This window comes from Xyrauchen texanus, chromosome 21, assembly GCF_025860055.1.
Source record: "Xyrauchen texanus isolate HMW12.3.18 chromosome 21, RBS_HiC_50CHRs, whole genome shotgun sequence".
In the NCBI taxonomy this organism is placed as follows: Eukaryota; Metazoa; Chordata; class Actinopteri; order Cypriniformes; family Catostomidae; genus Xyrauchen; species Xyrauchen texanus.
Window position 1 is genome coordinate 13,865,435 of NC_068296.1, and position 26,416 is coordinate 13,891,850.

A 26,416-nucleotide genomic window follows, 5' to 3' on the forward strand; every position below is an offset into this window, starting at 1 on the left:
TCATTATATTTTATGCAGAGTTATCAATGTTTCTGGTTCTGGCAAACCTAACTAAAGCAGCCTGATTGTGAGTTGATGGATAAATTAGGTGTATGCCTGGCTAAATATATGTGTTTTTAGTCTAGACTTAAACTGAGTGAGTGTGTGTGCATCCTGAACAGTGTTAGGGAGAATATTCCATAGTTAAGGAGCCAAATAGGAAAAGGATCTACCTCCTTTTGTGGATTTTGATATTCTAGGAACTATTAACAAGCCAGAATTTTGTGATCGTAATGAACGTGATGGAATATAGCGAGTCAGAAGTCACTTAAGTACTGTGGAGCTAGACCATTCAAAGCTTTGTATATAGTTTACAGAATTTTAAAATCAATACGAAATTTAAAAGGAAGCCAATGTAATGACGATAAAATGGGGCTAAGATGATCATATTTCTTGGTTCTTGTCAACACTCTGGCAGCTGCATTTAGAACCATTTTATTTATTGAACTTGCTGGACATTCTCCCAGTAATGCATTACAATAATCTAGAGGTCAAGAATGTATTCATTAGTTTTTTGGCATCAGCAACAGAGACATGTGTCGTAACTTAGCAATATTTCTGAGGTGGAAGAATGCTGTTCTACAAACATCGGAAATTTTATTTTCAAAGAACAGATTGGTATCAAATATAACACCCAAGTTTTCCGCTGTAGAAGACGACACAACAGAACATCCACTGAGAGTCAAATTATATTTTAGCGGCTTATTTTTAGAAGTTTTTGGTCCAATAATTAGTACCTCTGTTTTGTCGGAATTGAGTAGAAGGACATTTCTGGCCTTCCAATCTTTGATTTCATTGATACACTCTGCTAACTTGGAGATTTGTAAATTTTCGTTGGGTTTATAAGAAATATAAAGTTGGGTATCATCTGCATAACAGTGGGAACTTATTCCATGATTCCTGATAATATCTCCCAGGGGAAGCATGCATGAGGAGAAAAGCAGAGGCCCTAAAACTAATCCATCTGGCACTCAATACTTAACTTTTGTTTGATTTGACAATTCCACGTTTACACATAAAAGTGGTAGCAGTCTGATAAATAGGACCTAAACCACGCCAATGCAAGTCCACTAACGCCAACATAATTCTCCAGCCTACTCAAGAGAATGTCATGATCTTCCTCATGAGATGAGGAACATACCTCTAATTTTGTATTCTTCCAGTTGTGCTCCATTTTCCTAGCTGCTGTCTTGAGAGCATGAGTGTGATCATTATACCATGGTCCGGGGCTTTTTTCTTGAATTTTCTTTAATCAAAGTGGGCGACACTATCAATAGTGCTAGAGAAGACTGTATTTATATTTTCTGTTATTACATCAAGTTCTTATAGACCTTTTGTCTTACTGAGTATGTGAGACAATTCTGGAAGATTATTAGTGAAGCTATCTTTAGTGGTCAAAAAAAAAAGTACTGCCTGAACGATAGAATGGTGTAGAATGAGGGACGTTATCTGATCGCAGCAAACAAGAGATGAGGTAATTATCTGATATGACATCATTCTGTGGAAGAATTTCTATAGTATCAACATCAACTCCATATGACAGAATTAAATCTAGTGTATGATTATGGTGATGAGTCTCTATTTCCACATTTCTTACAATAGAATCACCAATTATTAAAGCTCATGATCTCATTGGGTGCATTACTGAGTGGAGAGAATCGATTGGAAACCCTAACAGGAACGGGAAAGTGGTGTCACTTTGCTGAGCGAGTATGCCGCCTAGACATCACACAAACGCCCTGCTGTGGGGGCTCTACAGCCGGAACCAAAGTGGGTGCGCATTGCTCGCTGTTCTTTACTGGCTTCTCTTTCTCACTGACCTTCACTAGCATTCAGATGCATGTCTCTAACTCTTTAACCTTCTCCATCAGCCTGAATAATGCCTTACATTTATCACATGTAACCCCTCACTGTGGATGGAAGAAGCTATATTTACATGTGGCATGCAATGCAGGAAGAAATAACATGAGCGGATGCCATGATTTACTGCAATTGTTTGTTGTTGTTATGGTTGATCTTGAGCGGCGAGGGATTGAGATCAATGTGGTACCTGATCAGTAGATGTTTGAGATTGATGCAATAATCAGTGTAAGAAAACGAATGCATGCAAGATGAGACAGGACATGTAGACAAACTAACCCGAAGCACGTGGCAAAATGGCAATGGATAAAACTATTACCTTATAAGACTAAGAATAAGCAATGCAAAGCAGGCTCCACACATGGTAAATTGTCTGCACTTACATAGTGCCTTTTTAACCTTAGCAGTATTCAAAGCACTTTACACTGAGTCTCATTCACCCATTCACACACCAATGATGGTAGAGCTGCCATGCAAGGCACTAGCCTGACATTGGGAGCAACTTGGGGTTCAGTGTCTTGCCCAAGGACACTTCGGCATGTGAGTCGTGTGGGCCGGGAATCGAACCACCAACACTGCGATTAGTGGACAACCCACTCTACCACCTGAGCAACAGCCACCCCGCAAACACAAACACACGTGCAGTGTGCCAGCAGCAACAGTAACAGGAACAGCTAGAAGCTACTAGATTGCCACTGTGCATGATCTTTATAATGTACGCTTTATATTATGCAAAGTTTTAATCATAATTTGTGCTCCGTGGTATGCTTGTGTAAGCCCTACATGTAAATAAACAATAGGGTATTTCACTCACAAAGAACTTGTATAATGGAACAGTGATGCTTTTTATACAAAATATTATACAAATTTATTCACATTTTTATCTTTCTGAAGTCCATTCAGTGGCACTGCAAAGAACATATAGATCTGCTACTGAGTTTTGGGTGTGGCCCCATCACAATAATTAGAATAAGATTACATTTTATTACTTTATGAAGTGATGCAAGGTATTTCTCATTATTTTTCAAGGAATTACTCTTTATAGCTATACAATTATAACGTCTGTTCTGTTGTTACTTGCGTTACAAATATGGTTTTAATTTGATCAATTATTGTGCTTCATTTTATTTTGTAGACGTGCACGTGCAAGTGTTTTAAGCGCTCTCTTCTACAGTACAGTATGTCCTCACCCAAATGTTGCTGGAAAGCCTGGGAAGCCTGTTTCAACAAAATATCAGAATGAACCAGTTAATTATAGTATACTTCCCAGTGCTACAGAGGACGTTCTGGAAGAGTATGCTCGGTTCGCACGTCTCTATGCGGGCTCAATAAACTCTGCTCAGCTGCTCGAACAACACCAGCTCTACGCAGTCGTATGATGTGAGGTACAGGACATTTTTACAAGAACAAGTACTAAGGGCATGGCCAGCAAATTACTTTTGTGTGCCTCATAAAAAATGGATTTGCCAAGTTTTCACCCCCAATTTTTCCCCCAAATTCTACTATACAACAGAGAAAAGCACATTTGAACAGTTCTTTCTCACTTTCAGAAATCAGAATTTATGCCTTATTAAACTATTTTATAAATATATATTTGAAGTCAGAGAATAATCTTTAATACTCTGAGTGGGCCTGGGTCTAATTTAGCCCATCATTGGCTATACCACTGACATGTACATGAGTAAAGTATCTAACCTGATGTCAATCCTTTAATAAATGATTCATTCTTTCAGCGGGGCACTTCATTCTTGGAAATAAGGGGTATTCCAAACTCCTGTTGAACTTTGTGAGAGAATGAAGCAAGAACACACTAGCGGAGACCATGCGCTGTGAATAGCAGCTGCACGTGATAGTGACATCCAGTGCCCAGAATATGAATTTCATATAAATTCTCCATAGCGGGCATAATTGTGTTCTATTTCTAAATTCACTCGCGGGACGCATCGGAGGGCCACAGATGGCCCGTGGGCTGGACTTTGGACACTCCTGGCTTAAAACCTTATAGTTACTGATATACAGTGCTTGTGACAACTTTCCCCAGTCTCCCCTGTACTATACCTTGACCAAAGAGTGCAAATAATTATGTATAATGAGTAGACATTAAATGAGCACTTGTTTTTTCTGCTTTATTCATTGTTTCCCATTCATTAACATTTTCATCCAGATATGTATTTATTTTCCATAATGCTGTGAAAATCCCAGGAGATCAGTAGTTCAGAAATACACGAACCAGCCTATCTGGCACCAACAATCATGCCACGGTCCAAATCACTGAGATCACACACTAGAATTTACTCCGAATGGTGCCAAAAACAAAAAACATCCAGTGAGCGGCAGTTCTGTGGATGGAAATGCCTTGTTGATGAGAGAGGTCAACAGAGAATGGCCAGACTGGTTCGAACTGACAAAGTCTACGGTAACTAGATAACCACTCTGTACAATTGTGGTACAAATTTTGCACTATTTTGGCAGCACGAGGAGGACCTACACAATATTAGGCAGGTGGTTTTAATGTTGTGGCTGATCAATGTATATAGCATGAGAGTCCGTTCAGCTAAGAGCAAATGGAACTACAGTAAATTTATCTGAACACTTGAATAAGGCTGTTTGCTGCAAATAAATCTTTAATGAGAAGAGATGAAAATATTTTGTAGCATTATGCCTCAGCTATTTTGCTGCTTGACAACACAAAGACACCCAATTTTGATTGAATACTTTTCTGAATACACAATATACATACATAAGAAAAACACTTTGACGTTTTAAAATAACAAAAAAAATAAGGTAACGTCTGCAGTTGATTATTAATAGTTCTGATAGCTATGTGAGCCTCTATGTATGTGTTGTATTTCATTTTCACATTTCGAAATAACTTTTTTATAGGCTATATTGATATGGAAAAGCTTCAATGTAAATAAGCAGAATCGTCAGAGCCTGCATTAATCTTAGTTCAGAGTCATCCATTGAAATGTCCATGAATGTTTCATTGCAGAGCTACATTTATGCCTGTATTAAATGCAAGTGAGTGGCATGGGTCACATTTCTGATTGCAAATCTAATGCACTGAAAATGGGGGAAAGGATTCCTAAGTGACTCAAAAATGAGCATTCATTTGCACACACATTAACATATAAAATAGGCCTATGCATCTCTCTCACTTTTACATTTGTGAAAGTTTCTCTCTCTCTCATTCACTCTCTGTCTCAGCAGTCAAGGTCAGGCATTTTGATAAACCATAGGATGTGTGCATGGGTTTAGAATAAGAAAAAAGGTTTACAAATTCCCACATACAGAATACATACATCAGTAAATTCACTCATACTAAGTGTACATTTAGACATAGAGAAAATACACCCCAACTGTGTTATTAGCTATTATGTGTATATTACAAAACATTTGTGACATACACATTTGGCAACTTATATTTCAGTATGCCATATGGTCTGTGCCTGAGCTAGAATACTTAAATACTTAATTTATTTTAGTTGCTTCTTCTCCACACGCCCTCGCAATCCCTTTCTTTGTCTGTCTCGCAAACACTGCAGACACACACACCTAACAGAATTTGTCCTTCTTTATTCAGCTTTCTCCTCAACCCTCTCTATCTGTTCACTTACGTTTATAATTAATAAATGCCAGAACATTAAAAAGAAGGGTAAAGCCCATTCCTCTTTCTGAGTCTTCAATAAACTTTATTTCAGCCTATATGTCAACAGCTCAAGACTTCAGCCTTTATCACCAGTACTTCATTCTTACTGCGACATCTCCTCTTCTCACAATCTGAAAGTTACCATCGGCATCATAACCCTCTGAACAATCCTCCCTAAGGCTTGATACTAAGGGCACATCCGAGCAAGCTTTCTCTCTGTCTCATAAACCTCATCTTGAGATTTGTTTTACCTCCGAGCACATTTTATCTGCACTTTGACAGATAAATCATCCCACTTTCCAAACCCTTCCTTGCTGTGCGCTAACCTTGAAGATGTGGGTACTCTCATTTAATCTTAAAGGCAGTTACAAAATCTGAAAACCACAAAATGCTTCCAGCCTATTTTTACACCAAAATTGCTTACTAAAGCAAACAGCTTGGCAGAACAATATCTCTCTTGTGATTCTTTGAACCAGGCAATATTTCCCCATTTCAGCCTCTAATATTCTTGCTGCTAACTGTATTTTCTCAAAAGCTTTAAATTCTACATTCAAACATTCCATACTTCTTCCCTGGGCCATCTCAGCCCATTTGTATACCCTATTGTGTCTGTTGGCGTTAGTTCCCTTGGTCATCTGCCTGCCTCCTGTAGGCTTCGTTGAGCAGCTGTATCTCTTCCTGGTACCCTCCAGCCTCCTGGTGTTGTCTTCGGCTGTTCTGCCTATGTGCTTCCACTGTATCTGGAATGTGTATGTTGATGTTATCTGTATCCGGGTTACTGGTAGGGATCAACAGCGAATATGATGCCGTTTCGCCCAGGTCACATGACACAAAGCGATTTTCTCGCCGAGAGTAACGTAGCGAAGGTGAACGTGCATGTGTGGATGACTGGCTGATGTTGGAGATGATGGAGACACTGTCCATGGCCTCCTCATTGTCACAGATCTCCAAAACCTCTAGGTGGATTTTCACATTGGTGTCACCGACTCCAGCTCCAACACCCCCACTGCCGGAGTTGGGGTCTTCCGCACTGGGTTCGTGACCCACTGATTTGGAACGGTACACTTCAACCTTCTTGGCATTGTTAGGGGAGATCTTGAGGCCATCACTGCAGACTTCGTAGGTGGAGAGGGACAGTGTTTTTCCCGTAGGGGCATGGAGGGATACTGTGCCCTGGAAGGCACATAATGGAATGGCCAGCCCAGCCATGGATCTCTGTTTGGAAATAAAGAGACAAAAAATAAATGATTTAAATGAGTAAAACAGTGCGACATACACTACATACAAATTCAACTCACTAAAACATAATCTACTCACACTAATGTTGTTTCAAACCTGTATCACTTTCTTTCTTATGCAGAATAAAAAAGGAGATAATTTTATGAACATCCTGATCCATCATTTCAGTGCAAATACAGTTGCATAGTGACTCTCTTTAAAGCTTAAAAAAACACCCAAAAGTCTCATAAAAGTATGCGACTTGTGTGCCATATTCCAAATCCTCTGAAATCACACAAGGTTTTGCTGAGAAACAACCTAAAATGTAAGTAATTATTCACAGAAAATCTCCATACATTCAGAAATTTGTTCTCATTTGAACTTTTGTTAAGAACAACTAACAACACAAATTCTGACATGAGCTTGCAAGCCAACCACAATTATCTGTATATTTTTAAAAGATAGACTGGGAATATTCATAGTCAGCTGCAAACATGCCTTGACCCCCAAAAATTCTAACAAAATGTTTATCAGTGGTTTACAGTGATATCAGATGTACTTAAAAACATACTAAAAGTTTACCAAAGTTTGACTCCAAGAAAGGCCCCATTTTCAAAATGGCGGCCGTCAGGTCCTTAAAATGACCATTACTCCTTTGTATTCCTCCTAGACCAGGAATACTGGTGCCTGATACATGTTTTGGCCATGTAGTATTATAATTAGCATATTTGCATTGTAGATAAGTGACTTCAAGTACAATTATATATTAAAGCAATTGGTTACAAGCATATTTATGTGAAAAATAAGTACAATTTCCCTTAAGTAATTGCATATTTCTCCTTTCTCATATCGTTTTGCCTAGTGTTGGTGGTTTCTGTGGTTCCTGTGGTTCCTGTGGTTCATAACCATTATTTTGATTCCAATAATGAATAAATTCATTAGAACTGTGTGGCACTGTAAAATTAGGCAAAACAGGGCTGCCACGTGAAGGCTCAGTACCGCTAACCCCTTTTATTTTTTTGTGTTTTATTTTTTTATATTTTTTATAATGCGTTTTTTTTTTTTTTTGCCTTTTGTTTTTTATATATTTTTAATACTTTTTATTTATATATATCTTTTTCTATTGTATTCAGTTGTTTCCTCTTATTCTGGTTTATTTTTTATACTTTTTTGTACTGTGACCTTCACTAGATTTACCATTAGTCGTCACACTCTTCCTCCCATAGAGGTTGATTATAGTGATTCTCACAATTCCCAACTTGACATGGTCCACAAGCAGGCATGCATGGTATTCCATATGCCCTGCAACTGCACCATTGTGTTCGGCAGGCAGTTGTGCAATTACAGTGGATCATCTGCAAGAGGCTTTCTGGGGCAGCAGTCTTACTGGTCATAACTGGCAGGAACCGGTTGTCCAGCAGTTTCCATCCCCAATCCACTGTGTTCATGTCACCTTCCTTTCCAATCCACACCATGATCTGGAAGTAAACTCTTTGGCAGTGGTATTTGGTTGAGGACTCAGTTGGAGGCAGACGTTCTGGGGTAACAAATGATTTGGCGGTAACGATTTTCTTGCTAAAAAGGTTGTACCGCAAAGAGGCAAGTGAATCAGTACTCTTTCCGCCAAACAACACTGCCATTGCCTTGGTCCCATAGTCCTCTATGACATTCCTTGCTTGATGTGGGAGCAGAAACACATTTGCACAGGACTGGATGGTTGATTCACCATTCACAAGTTTCTGGAATGCTGTCTGTTTGCCAACACTAAAAATGCGTGAAGTTATATCACATCCGTGAAGCCGTGAATAAACAGCAACTGGGAGCACAAGTCAGTACCCAGGACTTGTTTCATCTCACTGATGTTGTACACTTTAGTTGCTTTGGACTTGTCTGAACGAAAATAGCGGCCTCTATTATTCGTCCCAGCATAGTAGATGAATGAGTAAGTCTGTATCCCCCCCTATCAAGGTTGTGGGCTGATGTTCTGAGGCCTTGACTGCAGCTTTGACAATGTCCACGTCTGCATCACCTGATGCATTAATAACAGTGCAGCCCTTCTTCTCCGGCTCCACGGTCATAAGATTGATCAGTTCTCGTTTGTTGCCAGATCTGGAAAGGAAATCATCCTTTCGTCCCACAAACTCAGTCTCTGCATTGAAGTTAACAATGGGGTGAGTGTTTTCACCACGTCTCTGATGCGTATTGTCTTTGATGGAAGGACATTCGCTATAACCATCAAAAACGACTGTTGCTTTACCATAATGGCGTATGGTAAAGTCTGCATATGACTGTGCAATGGCACCGTAACTGTCACCCTTTTTCCATGCCAAGCGGTGAACCAGGGAGCCACCGTCAAGGACATAATGCTCAGTTGGTGGGATGGAATCCAGGACAGTTTTGTTAGATTTCTTGCTTGAGAACTCCTGCGCTAGTAGGGGCTTATTGGCTTTACGGAAGATTTCCTTTCCTTCGAACAGAGCTGCAGGAAATGAGCAGAGCTCTTAGCTCATTACATCTTCCAGTGAAAACTGTTCGGTTTTCGACATGATCAGGAACCGTTGGAACAGCAAAGAAGGATCAATGGTTCGGTCTTGGGCAACTTTGATGGTGGAGTCATCTGCAAGGGTTTTTGCTCTGTCTTTCCGTTTGAAGGATAACCAAAAACTGTTTTTTTTTTTCCGTTTGAAGGAATTCCAAAAACTGGTTTTCCAATCATCTTTTCAAAGATCTCATTGCCAACAGTCTCAAACTCATGCACATTCACCTCCTCTTTGGCAACAACACCAGTTACAATGTTTCTCAGAGATAGGTCTGGAGAGAATGGTGTGTAAATGCTAAGCTTTTCCTTGATCTTTTCTAGATCAGAGTGATCTCTTTTCATTCTTGCTTCTGAGGATTCTCTGTGCTGCTTGCTGGTCATGTAGGTGAGGTCACTGAATTCCTGCATGGCGTTGTTGTATTCAGATGTGATGGGTGTAGACATGGTCCACAATGCTCGCATTTCTTCAGTCATTCCACTTCCATGGGTCAAGCCTCCACTGGTTTTCAAGGATCGCATCAATGTCTGCTCGATGACAAGGTCAGAGCTAAGGCCTGCCCAGTACTGGTTGCTGTGGCGGATCACATGGAAACCCCTGGAAAACTTCTCATGTACATCAGGGTGTCTGGTCTCGAGTTGGCACATTTCTTGGAGGTAGAAATGCCGATTTCAGATAGTTGTAGTGCCCAGCAGCGGCAAATATTGGCAGACAGTCCAACATTGCATGCAAGTGCATCTTCCAAGATCCTGTACAATCTGCTTTGATCAGAGCTCGAGCTGTCTGCAGCATCTTCTGATAGTTTACCCACAGCCGGCTGGTTTTTGACCTTGTGCTAAGGTCTGCCCTCTTCGTGTCCACCTTTTCCTTGATTTGGTTCAGCATATCTGATGCTGCAGCACTCTCCAAATTTGTTTCTTTCGTTACCATGGATGAGTACATCTCTCCAGCTTGGTTCACCAATGACTCAAACTGTGAGTCATCCTCCTGCAGCTCTGACACAACCAGGTGATTGAGACATCTGTCCACCAGCAAATGTTCACAAAAAAGCTCTTTGCACTGACTTTCCAGTCATCATGTGCTGGACGACATTTGATCCATAGACAACTTCCATAATGTTCCTGAGTCCTGTGCCTTCCATCAGTGTGCCTATTGCACCAAGTAGGTTCATAAAAGTATGAAAACCTCCAAGCATTAAGACTATGCTTTTCAGGGGACTACTCTGTGGTGCATCCATGATCATCTCTGCTGCTTTCCAGTACAGTGGCTGATCAAACGTAATAATGGATGGAGCATTGTGTTTGATAACCAGGCCACAAACAAGATCCAAGGTGGACAAAATACACGTTTTGTCTCCAGAGTACAGGTCAATCATTGGCAGGAACACAACTGATGATTGGCCTGGATGTTCTAGTCCTTGATGAATGATATGCATCATTCCCTGCCACCCTGGGGTTTGTTGTTTGAAGTTCAGTGAGAGCTCCCACAGGACATCAACTGTTCTGTCACAGTTGATCAGTGCTGGGAGGTCGCTGAACACAATGGTTTGGCACACATGTTTCGCAAAGTGATATTCGATGACTGGGATTTTACTTTGCACTGCAAAATCTAGGTTGGTAATGTGTCTCCTTGGAATGATACAATCCTTTTTTCACCCTGGAGTGATTGCTGCTATGATTCCCATTCTGTGGAAGGTCCCCTTACCATCAATAGTAAGGATGTTGTGGTAAACATTGTCCCCAGCAAAAAGAAGTGCCATATCCAGCACATCTATGTCATCCGCTAACATATCTGGGGCAACTGAATCTGCTGCATTCTTTTCAAAATGCAAAACTTCCTTGTATGATGAAGCAAATCCCATTCTATGAAGGGTATCCACCAGGAATTGTGACTGATACATATGATGTGCCTGCACTGCAAGGCCAAGTTGTAATGGAGCTACCACAGCACGTGGTCGTGCTGCCTGGACAATTGCCTGTCCAATTCCTGCAACCTTTCGGCTTGTCTCCTTACCCACAAATAGACAATTCAAAAGTGTACGAAGAGTCTCAGGAACAAACGAAAGGGCAGAGTTAAGCTCAAGTGACTTTGTGCTCGGATACTGATCCGTAACGGATGGGACATTGGACTTGATATCACTTTTGATCAATCACGCAGCTGTTTGAATGATCGCTTGTTTCTGGGATTCCTCATCCTTTTCTTGTTTGCTGAAATAAGATTGTAGTATTTGTGATGTCTTCTCTCTTATTGTCACTATGTCATGGAGGCCTTCCCCTTCAGTGAAATGTACATTGTCCTGGTACTGTTCCCTCAATTTTCTCTTGAGGTATTGATTTCCATATGGTTCAGAATCTGGGTTTGTCAGATATTCCTTCATTTTGTCTCGAAGATATGTAATTGTCAACTGTTCCTCATCATTACTCTCGAGGTAAGAGCAAACTTTCATGAATGCCTGCTCCTGATCTTCATTTTTGGGCCGGCCAGACTTTCTGCGCTTTGCCTCTGGGTCTTTCTGGAACTGTATCGGTATGTTATATCCGTTACGAAAACTACTACTGCATAAGTGGTGGTAAACACAGTCTGTAGCATGTAGATCCCGGCCATAATACTCAATCCTGCCTTTCACAGTGAAAGCCCATTGATCTGCACGATTGTCACAACACTCAAGAATGGACTCTGCGAGCATATCAGTCTTAACACTACTTGTGTCTTTACTTCCATGTGTTATCATAGTCCCACAGAAAAGACAATAGGTTTGGCTGTTGAAAGGACCAGTTGCTACTCTGGCACTTCATTTTGGTGGCTCAGCTTTATTCTCTTGTTGGATTTTAATGTCTTTTTTATTTATGTACTTCTGTCGACATTTTGAGTGTACTATTTCACCAGCGGAAATGTGTACGTTGTCGCCTCTTTGTACACTTGCATTGTTGATTCCATCAGCTCCCTTCTGATGAACCTCAACCACATCAGAGCCATCTCTTAAGTTTTTACAGCAAATGGGGCAAGTTTCTTGGTTTTCAACAACATGACTCATGGTCAAAATTGCATTTGGAGTGTACTTTTTCCTCAAGCTAATTCAACAATGTCAATTGCTGAAAATTGTGAATTTTGTTCTGTTGGGTTTAGTATAATGCCCCCTTTATACTCAAAAACATCTATAGAGGATGCATTACATATGTATTACCTTATTCAAATTGAAATGAGTGACCATTTTAGGGGTTCACACACAGGCCTCTGTTCGGGCTAATTCTGAGTTTTTTATGATCAGAGTTATACAAATCCAATTTAAGTTACTTTTGGGTGCAATAACTTTTACATTGAATGCCAAGTCTGTGTTTTAGCAAAAAAAGGGTATGTGTCCAAAAACACGTACTGAGTAGGAGTTACATGACAGGCTAAATCGTTTACATCTCCGGTTCACCCCAAACAAAGATAAAACCTTACAGTAATTTCACAAAATCATGTATTCCATAAGTTTGTAATTAGGGATGCACCGATGCATCGGCTGAACATCGGTAACGGGCGATATTTGCCTCATTAACTGCCATCGGCCATCGGGAAATAAAAATGACATTCGCCGATGATTATATGTGTCATGAACGCTGTGCTCAGGAGAAACTTTTTTTCCCCTCTTTTTATTTGGGCGGGGGGAAGATACCGAGACGGGCGCCCTCTCCTCAGTAACTTAGATTAAACAAAGAAGATGGCGGTCGTGTGGCAATATTTTACAGTTTCAGAGAAAGATCAGCGTTTTGCAGTTTGCAATACGTGTTCCATTGAAATTTCAAGAGGGGGGGCTGTTAGAAAGTCATTTAACACAACAAATCTCATTGGACATTTGAGAAGCAGGCACGAGGCGGTGTACGGCAATTACCTGCAAGCTGACCAAAAACGGAAAAATGAAGCCGCCAAGAAAGCGCAAACCCCCGGTAAGACTCAGACTTCAATTAACACGGCGTTTGAGAAAGCCAAACAGCTGCCTCCAGACAGCGCCAAAGCGAAACAAATAACAAACAAGGTGATGGAGTTCATCGCTTTAGATGACCAGCCTTTCTCTGTAGTGGAGGACGTGGGTTTTCGGAGTCTGATGAAGTTTATGGAGCCACGCTACACGCTGCCAAGCCGGCGTCACTTTCCCAAGGTCTGTCTCCCCGAAATAACATTGTGGCCACGCACATTCATGAGCTACTGGTTTGCGACATCGCTGCAATCAGTTTCACCACAGATATATGGAGTTCAGATGTAAGCCCTGTGAGCATGCTTAGCCTCACGGCACAGTGGATTGATAAGGACTTCAACCTGGTGAAGGCAGTGTTGCACTCCCAGGAGTTCGCAGGTACCCACTCAGCATCTGCCATCTCGGAGGCATTTGAGAAAATTTTCCAGACGTGGAAAATCGACAAAACTAGAGTGCATGCTGTCGTGAGAGATAATGCTAGGAATATGACGAAAGCTATGATGGACAGTGATCTGGCTAGTTTTGGCTGCATGGCGCACACACTGCAACTGGCAATTCATGATGGTGTTTTTAGCCAGCGCAGCCTCACGGATGTTGTGGCTATTTGCCGAAAAATCGTCGGCCACTTTAAACACTCACCCCTCGCCTATTCACGTCTCCAGGCTGTGCAGATCCAGTTGGGAATGAAACCAAAAAGGCTACAGCAAGATGTTTCCACTCGCTGGAATAGTAAATTTTATATGATGGAGAGCTTGCTGGAACAAAAGCGCGCACTTGCTACATATGCCGCAGACTACGACCTCCCGGCCACTCTCAGTGCGCACCAGTGGCAATTAATTGAAAACTTTATAACACTCCTCTCCCCATTTGAACAATTGACGAGAGAAGTTAGCTCATCAGAAGCATCAGCTGCAGATGTCATCCCCTCTGTGACAGCCCTGAGACGTCTTCTGAGTAAGCAGGCTGACACAGACCACGGCGTTAAAACAACAAAGACCTCATTATTAGAGGCTGTAAATAGACGCTTCGATCAAATCCAGTACGATCCCATGTTCTGCATTGCCACCTATTTGGATCCCAGATACAAGGACCGTTACTTTGATGAGGATGTTAAACAACGCGCTCGAGAAATACTTGAGGCACACCTGTTGCCTGCTGCCGGTGCAGAGGATGGGACGCGCGATGGAGAGCGCGCACATCACACAGAGCGCAAGAGGCAACGATCCGACAGAGCAGGGCCCTCCCTGCATGATGTGTTTGAGGAGATTCTGGAAGAAAATGGACCAGAGAGGACAAGTACCTCTGTATCCCAACAACTGGGTATTTTCCTGGCAGAGACCACTATTCCCAGAGGTGAGAGCGCACTCTGCTATTGGAGAAATAACCACCTGCGTTTTCCAGAACTCGCACAAATGACACGCAAATACCTTAGTGCGCCATGCACCAGAACCGAGAGTGAGCGGTTATTCAGCTCTGTGTCTCATGTCTTGGATGAAAAGCGAAATAGGCTTTGCTGTGACAAGGCAGAGATGCTTATCTTTGTAAAGAAAAACATGCATCTTATTAAGAAGTAGGCCAGAGATACAGCAGGTGACTTATGTCATTAATGATCAGAAGTGGAGGTACTGTTTTTGTTTTATAAGATGCCCCATGTTCCAGCCTGTGAGTTCTGAAACACTGTAATGTTTTATTCTGTATGAGAAATACACAAGGTGAAAGATAGCCCTATTTATGTTTGTATTTATTTTAATAACATAATTTATTTATTTCACTTTTTTTGCATTTACACTTGATGTATTTTTTTTTTATTTATCCAAAAAATATTTTTTATTGGGCCATGAAAATAATCTCATTGAGTAAGTTTTTGTTTATCAGGCTAAAACCACTCAAATAATTTTGTTGGGCAATGTACTGAAACAATCTTTTCATTGATTAGATAGCAGTCAAAGGTTTTGAATGTTATTTTTCAGAAAATAACTTGTGATTATGTGATTACAAGTCGGCCCAGAATTTCCCAATCGGTGCATCCCTATTTGTAATCATGTCAGTGCAATTTAGACAAGTCCAATGGATTCATAGACCCAGAAAACATTGGGTTAGACACCAATATTACTTGACTAGATCAAATAATGAAGGAGTTAGGATATTTTAAGGGCATTTCTGCCCATCTTGGATGCCATCTTGAACATTACACCTTTCTAGTGGTCAAACTTTGGTAAACTTTTAGTATGTTATTTAAGACACCTAATACAACAAAAAACAGATGAGAAACATTTTGTTAGAATTTTTTTAGGGTTAGGTGTTTTTTTTTCATATATGCAGCCGCCTATCATACAATTTTCACCTTTGTTGGTACTTACAAGACAAATATTTGTCATAACAATTTGGAATGACATGAGGGTGATGAAATTATGACAAAATTTCCATTTCTATGTCTTCATTTAGCAGATGCTTTTACCAAAGGAAAAATAGAACAAAAGTTATTCATCTGAAGGAGGCAGTAACATGAAAAGTGCTGCAATACAAAGTTTCAATTGTTTTAGAAATGTATGAGCCAAAACAGAGATTAGAGTGCAAACATTAATTCATTTTATTTAAAAAATTAATTTTGAGTTTAGGATTAAGTGCTCAAGAAAAAAGTTGTTTTCCATTTTTGGGTGAACCATTCCGTTAAGTATAATTTAAATAAAGTCAAAGTGGTTCCAAAGTCATCTACAGTGGTAAATTCATTGTACTTTTCGACCTTTTTTATTTAATTTACTGAAAATCCAAAGAACTCTAATAATCTTTTTCAAGCAACTCGAAGATTTAAATGTTTTCCAATGCTAAATGTTACTTGGTCAAACATTGCCCAATCTATAAAAATAAAGATCACATCCAAATTCTTGCATTAACACATTAACAATGGTTATCTATAGTTATTGAACTACCATGGGGGAAAACAATCCTGGTTACTGTAGTTACTTTTTCATTTCCATGTAGAAAACTAAAAGAAATATCAAATAGAATTGGCTATTGTTCATTTTGTTGTTGTTTTTTTTAAGGTTGTTTGGGTGTGTAAGTACGGAGCCCCCGAAGTGACCTGTGCAAAAAAAAAATCTAAGAGACTTTCGCGTGCGCACGAGAAACTATCGCGTGCGCACGAGATAGCCTACTATCGCTGCCGCCGCACTTGGGGCTGTCCGGACCCCTACGGTTGTGCAGTGTACTCACAAAAACGCGAGAGGTCTCAGACATGAGCTTGAGATGTCGACTCAAGGGCATAAGAGCCCGGAGTAGCATAAACATCTAAACCATTCAATTTTGATGAATGTGTGCGGAGAGGACCAGCCTGCCGCATCACAAACTTGTTCAGGCATGAGCTGAGATGTCGACTCAAGGGCATAAGAGCCCGGAGTAGCAAAGCATCTAACCCATAAAGTTCGATGAATGTGTGCGAAGAGAACCCGATCGCAACACAAACTTGTCATAAAAACTTATGAATGTGAGCGGAGAGGACCAGCCTGCCGCATCACAAACTTGTTCAGGCATGAGCTGAGATGTCGACTCAAGGGCATAAGAGCCCGGAGTAGCAAAGCATCTAACCCATAAAGTTCGATGAATGTGTGCGAAGAGAACCCTATAGCAACACAAACTTGTCATAAAAACTGATGAATGTGAGCGGAGAGGACCAGCCTGCCGCATCACAAACTTGTCCAGACATGAGCTTGAGATGTCGACTCAAGGGCATAAGAGCCCGGAGTAGCAAAGCATCTAACCCATAAAGTTCGATGAATGTGTGCGAAGATAACCCTATCGCAACACAAACTTGTCATAAAAACTGATGAATGTGAGCGGAGAGGACCAGCCTGCCACATCACAAACTTGTTTAGGCATGGGCTGAGATGTCGACTCAAGGGCAAAAGAGCCCGGAGTAGCAAAGCATCTAACCCATAAAGTTCGATGAATGTGTGCGAAGATAACCCTATCGCAACACAAACTTGTCATAAAAACTGATGAATGTGAGCGGAGAGGACCAGCCTGCCGCATCACAAACTTGTTTAGGCATGGGCTGAGATGTCGACTCAAGGGCAAAAGAGCCCGGAGTAGCAAAGCATCTAACCCATAAAGTTCGATGAATGTGTGCGAAGAGAACCCTATCGCAACACAAACTTGTCATAAAAACTGAAGAAAGTGAGCGGAGAGGACCAGCCAACCGCATCACAAACTTGTCCAGACATGAGCTTGAGATGTCGACTCAAGGGCATAAGAGCCCGGAGTGCAGAACATCCAAACTAAAAAAGTCCAACGAATGTGTGCGGAGAGGACAACCTGCCGCATCACAAACTTGTTTAGGCATGGGCTGAGATGTCGACTCAAGGACATAAGAGTCCGGAGTAGCAAAGCATCTAGCCCATAAAGTTCGATGAATGTGTGCGAAGAGAACCCTATCGCAACACAAACTTGTCATAAAAACTGATGAATGTGAGCAGAGAGGACCAGCCTGCCGCATCACAAACTTGTCCAGACATGAGCTTGAGATGTCGACTCAAGGGCATAAGAGCCCGGAGTGCAGAACATCCAAACTAAAAAAGTCCAATGAATGTGTGTGGAAAGGACAACCTGCCGCATCACAAACTTGCTGCAGAGGGAGACCTCTAGCCAAGGTTTTAGAGGAGGAGAGCCCTCTGGTAGAGTGCGCCCTGAAACCTACTGGCGAAGCTTGACCGCGCGTCTTGTAGGCCCGGGCAATAATGAGGATGCCACTTTGAGCGCACCCCACCCACCAAGCCGTGGCAAACCGCAGTGGCCACATAGAACCTGGCAGTGGTGAGGCAAGTGCCCGCTGACAGTTCTTTCTACAGAAAATCCAGAACTGAAGCAAACTGGCAGTTAGCTGGTTCTGTAATAAGAACTTTAGTAGAAGGAAACGCATGCAGGCGCATTTTCGTTACTACGTTCAGCCCCTCCCGAGGGGGAGGGGGGGACTGGGCGACTCGGGGAGAAGTAGAGGAGACATTGCGCTATCAACAGAGGCGAAGAGGTCCTCTTCTGCCCTGTAAAATCTACCCAGATCAGTTCCAAGTGGAGGGAGCCCTAGCACTTGAAATAGTCTCGATAATCTCAAGCGAAAACCCTGTGAACCTCATTTGGTACCCTTAGGGGCCAGACATGAAAGGTTTCACAATTCGGGCCAAGGATGAGAAGGTCCTCCCTGTTCGGAATCGCCTTTGGCGAGCCATCGAGGAGAGGAATTAGCTCCGAGAAACATATCCTGTTCGGCCAGCACAGCGCCATTAATAGGAGGCAAGACCCTTGCTGGTGAACATCGCCAAGACTCCCGGGAGCAGAGAAACCGGGGAAAGAAGTGCATACAGATGCATTCTGGGTCATGTATGTGTCTTAACGTCCAGACCCAAGGGGGCTGGGTGATTTCAGGGAGAAGTAGAGGAGACGTTGCGCTATTCATAGAGGCGAAGAGGTCCTCTTCTGCCCTAAGATCTCACCCAAACTTGTTCCAAGTGGAAAAAGCCCGGCATTTAAAAAGGTCTCGATAACCTCAGGAGAGAGCCCTGTGTCCTTCAGTTGGTACCCTTAGGGGCCAAACATGAAAGATTCCACAATTTGGGGCAGGGATGAAATATTGCCCTGTGCCTGAGATAGAAGATCCTTCCTCTTCGGAATCGCCCAAGGCGAGCCGTCGAGGGAAGAGATTAGCTCCGAGAACCAAGCCCTGTTCGGCCAGCGCGGTGCGATCAGTAAGAGGCAAAAACCCTTGCTGGCAAACTCTGGGCAACTACTACCTTAGGGTGGAGTTCTTAACTCCCCCGTTGGTATTTTCTTTCTGGACCGTAAATCTGCTCCCATATACGGGCATCCAGGGATATAACTGACCTGAGTGACAGGAGCTTGCCCTGGTCCCTAAGGAGAACCCAACATGTCAGAAATACAGCTGACGAGAACGTGGGTCTCCTTGATGATTTATGTAAGAGGCTACCGCTGTATTGTCCACCCGCACCAAGACATGGCAGCCTCAGGAGGAGGTATTTCAGGGCCAGAAATACAGCCATCAACCCGAGACAGTGACTGTGACAACCACTTAAGGACGCTACCCCGCCCATCAGGGAGGCGTCTGTCGTTAGCAGCCTGCGACAACAAGACGCACCTAGAGTGGGACCCAAGGCAGATAACCGGGGTCTGAACCACGTAGAAAGGGAACGAAGCCTGAGGCGCATAACCCTATTTAGCCTAGGGGTTTTGGCCCTTGGAAGAAATCCCCTGGCTTTTGGCCACAACAAAAACGGTCTCATGAGCAGAAGGTCCAGAGGGATCACCGTGGACGCGTTCGCCCTGAGACCTGGAAATCATTGATACTGATAACAGTGCAACCTTGACCTAGCCTGACTTTGCTCAGGGTGATCTGAATGGACTCAATACTAGCGGGAGACAATTGTGCCCGCATTGTGATTGAACTCCATACGATGCCCCGATAGACAGTGTTCTGAGTGGGAGAGAGGATGCTTTTCTTGGCGTTGAGCCTCAACCCTAGAGAAACAGATGAGCTAAGACGATGTCCCTGTGCTGAACTGCCAGTTCCTGGAACTGCGCTAGGATCAGCCAGTCGTCTACATAATTCAGAATGCAGATGCCCCGAGTCGCAAGGAGCCAGCCTACATCATGCATTGTGAATGTGTGGGTAAAAGGGCTAGGCTGAGTGAAAGATCCTGACCCTGGAAGACTTAGCCCCGAAGTGAACCTCAGGAACTTTCCATGTTGTGGCAGAACTTCTAAATGAAGTATAGAAGTGCATCATAAGATCGATGGTGACCAGCCAAATGAGTTGTAGGGCTTGAGACACGACCGTCTTGACAGGCATCATCTTGGACTTGAACACCCACGGGTAGTTCAAGCTTTAAGATCTAAGCCAGACGCCACCCCTCACCCTCCATGGGAAACGGGAAGTATTTAGTGTAATAACCTAACTCTCTCTCTGGAAGGGGAACACATACCATGGCCCCTTTAACCAGGAGATTGAGTTTTTTGTTTTTACAAAAAGAAATCCGGTTTATGGTAGTGAGAACACGCCGTTGAAACACGGAAAAGCGGCGAGTGAATTAAATCCTGACGCCCTTATAAGACCCACAGAAAAGAATATATCCGGCAGAAGTTTCCACGCTGCCAGGATCTCTGAGATGGGTATTATATTTGAACACTTCCTGTTGAGGGGTTGTCGGTGTTTCCGCGTCCTGAATAAAATCCAGGAACAGCGAAAACACCCAATTTTGACGGAAGCCTCTGCAACCCGAAACACCAAGAGGTGGAGGGAATGGAGGGGCTTCGAGGGGGTACCGGGAGGGGTGAAGTGAAGCACGCGCCCTGTCCCGAGGGGAGCTACCCCCTAATCTAGGCGCAAGACCATCAGGGTTTTCTCTTACTAGAAATGATAGCCCTGAGGTCTTGCTTCAGGGGCTGGCGAGGGAGGCGAGACTGTCCCCAATCCCTGGGAGGAGGAGCATGACTCGCCACGCTTTGCTTTTGAGCCTCCGTTCAGACAGGACTGAGGCGGGTCTGAGGCTTGCTCGTCAAGCGCAGAACCCACACTCAGGTCATCCGGGAGGTCATTCTGGTACACCTGTAAAACAGCATGGTGTGCAGAGCAGCACCAGCCTGACCTGCTGCTTGATAAGCCCTTCCCACTAAAGTGGAGGTTGTCCTACAAGGCTTTGAGGGGAGAGAGGGCTTCTTAAGTGACGATGCTAAGCCCGGCGAGAGATAGCCCGCAAGCGTCTCTTCGACTGGCGGCATCACTGAATACCCCCGTGCCTCAGCACCCACGATGGTCAAATATAATGACGTCGAGGGTATGTGAACACGGGAAGAAAATCTATATATATATATATATATATATATATATATATTTTATTTATTTATTTTTAATTTTTAGGGGTTCCTCCATGAGCGAAAAAGCTCTTCATGGAGGTTATCAAAGAAGGGAAGGGACTCATGAGGCGTTCCCTTCCTTAGACTGGAAGATAAAATCTATCCCCTAATTTGGAGGGTTTGGTGTCTCTTTTTCGCGTGGCCAGGCCAATCTGGCAACCGCTTGAGTAACAACATCGAGCAATTCCTCCGTAGATTTTTTTATCACGGACGGAAAGCTCGGAGGCGGGAAGAGAATCGCGATCCTCCTCATGATCCGAAGAAGCGTCGGAACGCGCGTCGAGATCATGTGAAGGACAAGCTGGGTTTGGGGAGAGAGTGAGAGAAAGGGATCAACCCGTCTCTTGCTCCTCAGCCAAATCCATGCAAAAGCCCCACGAACGATCTTTATATATTTTTTTTTTCGTGAGTGCTGACTCCCGGAAGCAAGCGAGGCGAGCACGAAGCACTCTGCCTGTTAAAGCAAATCGCAGTGCTCGCACCCGCCCTGCTGCAACGCGAGCGCAGTGTGCTCTTACCCCCAAACAAACAAGAGCAAAAACTGATGTGTGTCCTCTTCAGCTATAGAGCAAGAATAGGGGAACATGCACCGTTTGCGGCTTTCAGTCATTCTCTCTTTTTTCTTTCTTTTTTAGATATATATATATATATATATATATATATATATAATATTTTCTAAACAGAAGAGAGAAGAAAAAAGAGAACAAAAAGAACAACGTTCACTGCACACTGCCTAACTCAGTCTAACTTCTAACAGAGGAAAGAAAGTTTTGACAGGGTTTGTGAAACACACAGAAACAGAATCGCTCTGAAAAAAGAGTTTCTGACGACACCTGGTGACGTATCCATTTATAGCCTGGCCACAGGTGCATCTAATGATTACATCAACCGAGGCTATAAATTCCAGTCAATGTTCATTGACGTGTTACACACACTATTTCAGCTCGGTTCACAGCTAGAGTTGTTCCCCCGTAGCGCTTAGCAGCGCAGCATCAAAGTGAAGCTTTTTGTAAAGGGAACTGCACATTCGGGTTGAGCAAACAGATGATGATCTCGGGATCAATGATGGTCAGAGAGATCACCAATAGCTGATCCCTTTGATCATGTCATGGCGATATTTAGCTCGTTTTCCCATTAATCAATTTAATTATTATTATTATTAGACTATTATTATTATCAAATTAATATTACAAATAATTTGCCCGTAGACACAAATAAACACGTTTGAAGAAACACTCTTTATTATTTTATTAAGTACAGATGACATAAAAGCCATATATGGGCATAAATGACACGGTGATATGATGCAGTCTGGTGGAACATGTGCATCTAAGGATCTCACACTTTGTTTCTGCCTTCTGATTTTTATTTTTTATTTTTATGAGTGCTGCAAATGACCTCAGACATCTCAGTTCAGGAGGTGCTTTGAGTTCAATTCACTTTATTTCCACAGAGCAGTTTATTATGAATGCAACTCTGCAGCCTATAAAATAATAAAAAATTTATAAAATAATAAAAAACACATTCACCTCGAACCATGATTTATATTTCAGTGATTATTATCAGCATTATAATTAGTATTTTTACATTAATAATTGTTTTTATGTCTTCATTTGTATCAGTAATTTTCCGCCTGCTTGTTTAGACAGATGCCTGATGCTAAATGGAAAGGTTACATATATATATATATATATATATATATATATATATATATATGAATAAATAAATAATAAATATATATATATATATATGAATAAATAAATAATAAAGTGATAAAATTATTTATAATATATATATTTATTATTTTATCACTTTATTATTTATTTATTCATTTCGTTTGGAGTGCAATTTGAATTTAGAAATGTATTTGATTTAAGTTTTTTTTTTTTTAATAAATTGTTTAATTCTCAATGCAAAATCACTAAAGAATATTCACTAATCCCTCAGCCCCGAGGTTTCCGATGTAATTGGATATATATATTGTGAAGGAGGGAACTAAACAAATGTATTCACACACATGATATATTTTCCTGGATAACGAAATACCCGTCAGGTACAGAAAGCAAGGATTAAGCGTCTTTGCCAGAGAGATGTTCACAACTGTTTTAAAGCCATCTTTCAAAAAGTTGAACAGCACATTTTAAATGCACTTATTTTTTTCCAATTTCATTTTAAATTTTTGTTAAAATAAATAAAAAATAAAGTTCAAAATTTGAAATCAAGATGTCTTGCTTTATTGTGTAAGCTTAACCCTAACCATGTTTACAGAAAATTATCCCATAGTACCACCTAGGGTCCAACCAGCGGTAATACTGGCGTTTGTACTAAAGTATCGAAAAAAGTATCGTTTAGGAACCGGTATTGAAGTCAAGGTATTGGTATCGATATCTACAATTTTTTAACAATACCCAGCCCTACTTCATTGACATCAAAACAAGATGAGGAGTGGCTCCCGTGGTTACGAGACACCACAAACATTGCATAACTGTATGATATCTATTTCAAATTTGCAATAATTTTAGAACTTTTATAACTGTCAACAACCTAAGAAAAAATCAAGCATTTTCAAGGAACATGTTCAAAATTCAAGCATTTTTCAAACCTTGAAAAACTAACTGGGAAAATCAAGCATTTTCACAACTTTCAAGACTCAATCTATATTCTATATGAACCAATCTGTTTATAGCATATTATAGAAATATGTTTTACAGTACAGATACTTTATGACAACAAACATACATAGCAACCAGATAATAATATCCCTTTCAATTATGTAGCTAGAAGTTTATAATTGTACAAGGAAACACATTTTATTAATGTGGTCCAACACGGATTGTACTAACTCACAGGTAGGGCTGGGCGATATGGCCAAAATTGTTATCACGATAATCTTTTTCATATTGTTCGATATTTATCACGATATACATTTACACATTGCACTTTATTTTTATTTCAAAGTTGATGGAAGAAAAGATGAAAAACTTAATTCTAAATAGTCAAAAGGGGGTCCAGAGATGGCCAAAGCAGTGAGGTCTGTGGGATCTTTTATCAATATTACCGTCTTTTACTGTTTATCAATTGAAAATGAATGTTTAAAGATAATCTGTTTGTTCTGAAGCATAGTGACAGCAGTCCAGTATTTGTTGGAATATTTTTACATTAAAATGCAATATTTTGTATATTTCTTTAAAATCAGATATCCAAGTATGGGGCATAGAAGCCCTTGTGACTGTGGAATGATGCTGAATGTGGGTTCAGGGGTGTCCCAAGAGAAAATTTAGAAAACGTTTTTTTTTTTTTTATTTAAAAAACATTTGTATATTTTCATTAAAGTGAGAGATTCATCTACCAACTAGTAATTTTAGTCTTATCCATTCCAGACATCTAATACATTTTCACAAAATTTGAACAGAAATCGATTTGTTTATTATTAAAGGCTCGTAACATGCTGATTAATAAAGATACATTTAGAAGGGAAAAACATTATGGTCTAAAAGGTGCTTTGAAACCACGTTAACTCACGCGGCGCCTCATGTCTACATACATGCAGGGAAAAGAGGCGACACGTGCGGAGCGAGACAGGGTAGATATGTTGCATGTTTGGTGCTAGAGAACAATATTCAAGATTACAGCGCAGAAAGATCAGAGCTGTTGTCCACATCACTGTTGTTCTGTCGCGCTCTTCACTAGAGACGATGAGAGGATGCAACCGTTGTCATGAAGTCTTGCGGTGCGGATGGAATCAATCCGGTGTCTGACGTAACCTAATCGTTAGCAAGGCAGCTAGCATTAGCAAGTTCATCCAGTCTGTCTCTAGGTTACCACTGGCGGGTTGTGAGTGAAGCTGAGTGAGTTTTCAATTCATTCCTCTGAAAGCCGAGCGTCATGCTCACAAGGTGAATCGTAGGATTTGCAGCGGTGTGGAGCAAGCTATCTCCTAGTGCTGTGAGTGCCTTTGAGCGGATTTCATCCGCCCCAGTGGAAACGCAGCCTGAAAAAGCCGAACTGCTTGTGTTTTAGCGACATGCAGTAAATATTGAAAATTGTAAAAATTATTAAAGCTTATCGTGGATTTTCTTTATCGTGATATATATATCGATATTGTTTTATTGCCCAGCCCTATTCACAGGATGAAACTTTTGTTGGACATGACACATAAAAAATAAAAAAAAACTCAAAAAGCTCTCAATTACACACAAAGTCAGTAACATTTAAAAAGCAGGCTGATAAATGTGATTCCATTTTCCCAGATGTTTGCCACGAGTTAATGAGCCCTGTCCATTGAGAACAAAAGCAAATTAAGGCAAGGACCATAAACATCCACGATTCCCATGTTAAATCTTTCTCATGGCAGCAAATTGCAGCATCAGTCATCAAACTTCTCACTATAGACACTGAATGTTGAGTCTGTATGGTGGTACTTGCCATGCCCTTTTCACAATAAAGTGAGACAATAGGCATGGAGAATGTGTGTAATAGATTGAAATGCCATGCTTGACCGAGGACTGTGAATAATTCAAGCATTCTGATCTGATTTCATCTGACTATTAAACTCAGCAGCCATAGATAAGGATCTTTCTCTCTCTCTCTCCCTCCTTTCATTTCTTCTCTCGTTACATTAGAAAGGTTGAGGAATGAGATGTCAACAATATGATGTGTGCTTTAAGCAAGCTATGCCCAAAATGCAGTGCATCGTTCAAATGAAATAATGCTCATTAGAGGTCGTACAGAACATGTGACTGGGGTAAGGGTATGGATGTGAGTTTGCCCATTAGAACAACACCGCTGGATGAGTTCGAGGCACTGGGGCGATGAAGGATAATAACTGCATCATCCAAATCACAGAGTCAAGGCAGGAAAAGCAGATGGAAAAAAAAAAATGCAAATGCAAAAAAGGCCCAGGCTTTTTATGATGTTTATGATTACGTGTGTGATTGGCCTAGTTGGTCTGTGTGCAGTGAATAATTTTTAATATATAATAATAAAGTCTTAAAAATGCAAATATTCATCTACATGAATACTTGAATCTTACATCACACCATCATAAGGGATAACGTACAGCCAGATGGTCATTATTGCAAAATAAACACTGACAGGGTGATCAGGTCTTGTTTGCAAAACATGCTGCTTCAAATGTACACTGATATTGACCCCATTTTCAAAATTGCATTTTTATTCCACTGGAGGTTAGGTTTAGGGTTGGAGTTTGATAGTAACAATACTTTCAGCTTCAGC

At 41.4% G+C, this 26,416-nt stretch overlaps 1 protein-coding gene across 1 annotated transcript in view; it reads right to left on the reverse strand.

Moving 5' to 3' along the window:
* Positions 1-4,718: 4,718 nt before the first annotated feature.
* Positions 4,719-26,416, reverse strand: part of LOC127661297 (probable G-protein coupled receptor 149) — a 44,202-nt gene continuing 22,504 nt past the window's right edge. The window contains exon 4 of the mRNA XM_052151927.1: positions 4,719-6,763. Coding sequence (XP_052007887.1) covers positions 6,167-6,763 — 597 coding nt within the window. The 3' untranslated portion in view covers positions 4,719-6,166. The remainder of the gene's footprint in view (positions 6,764-26,416) is intronic.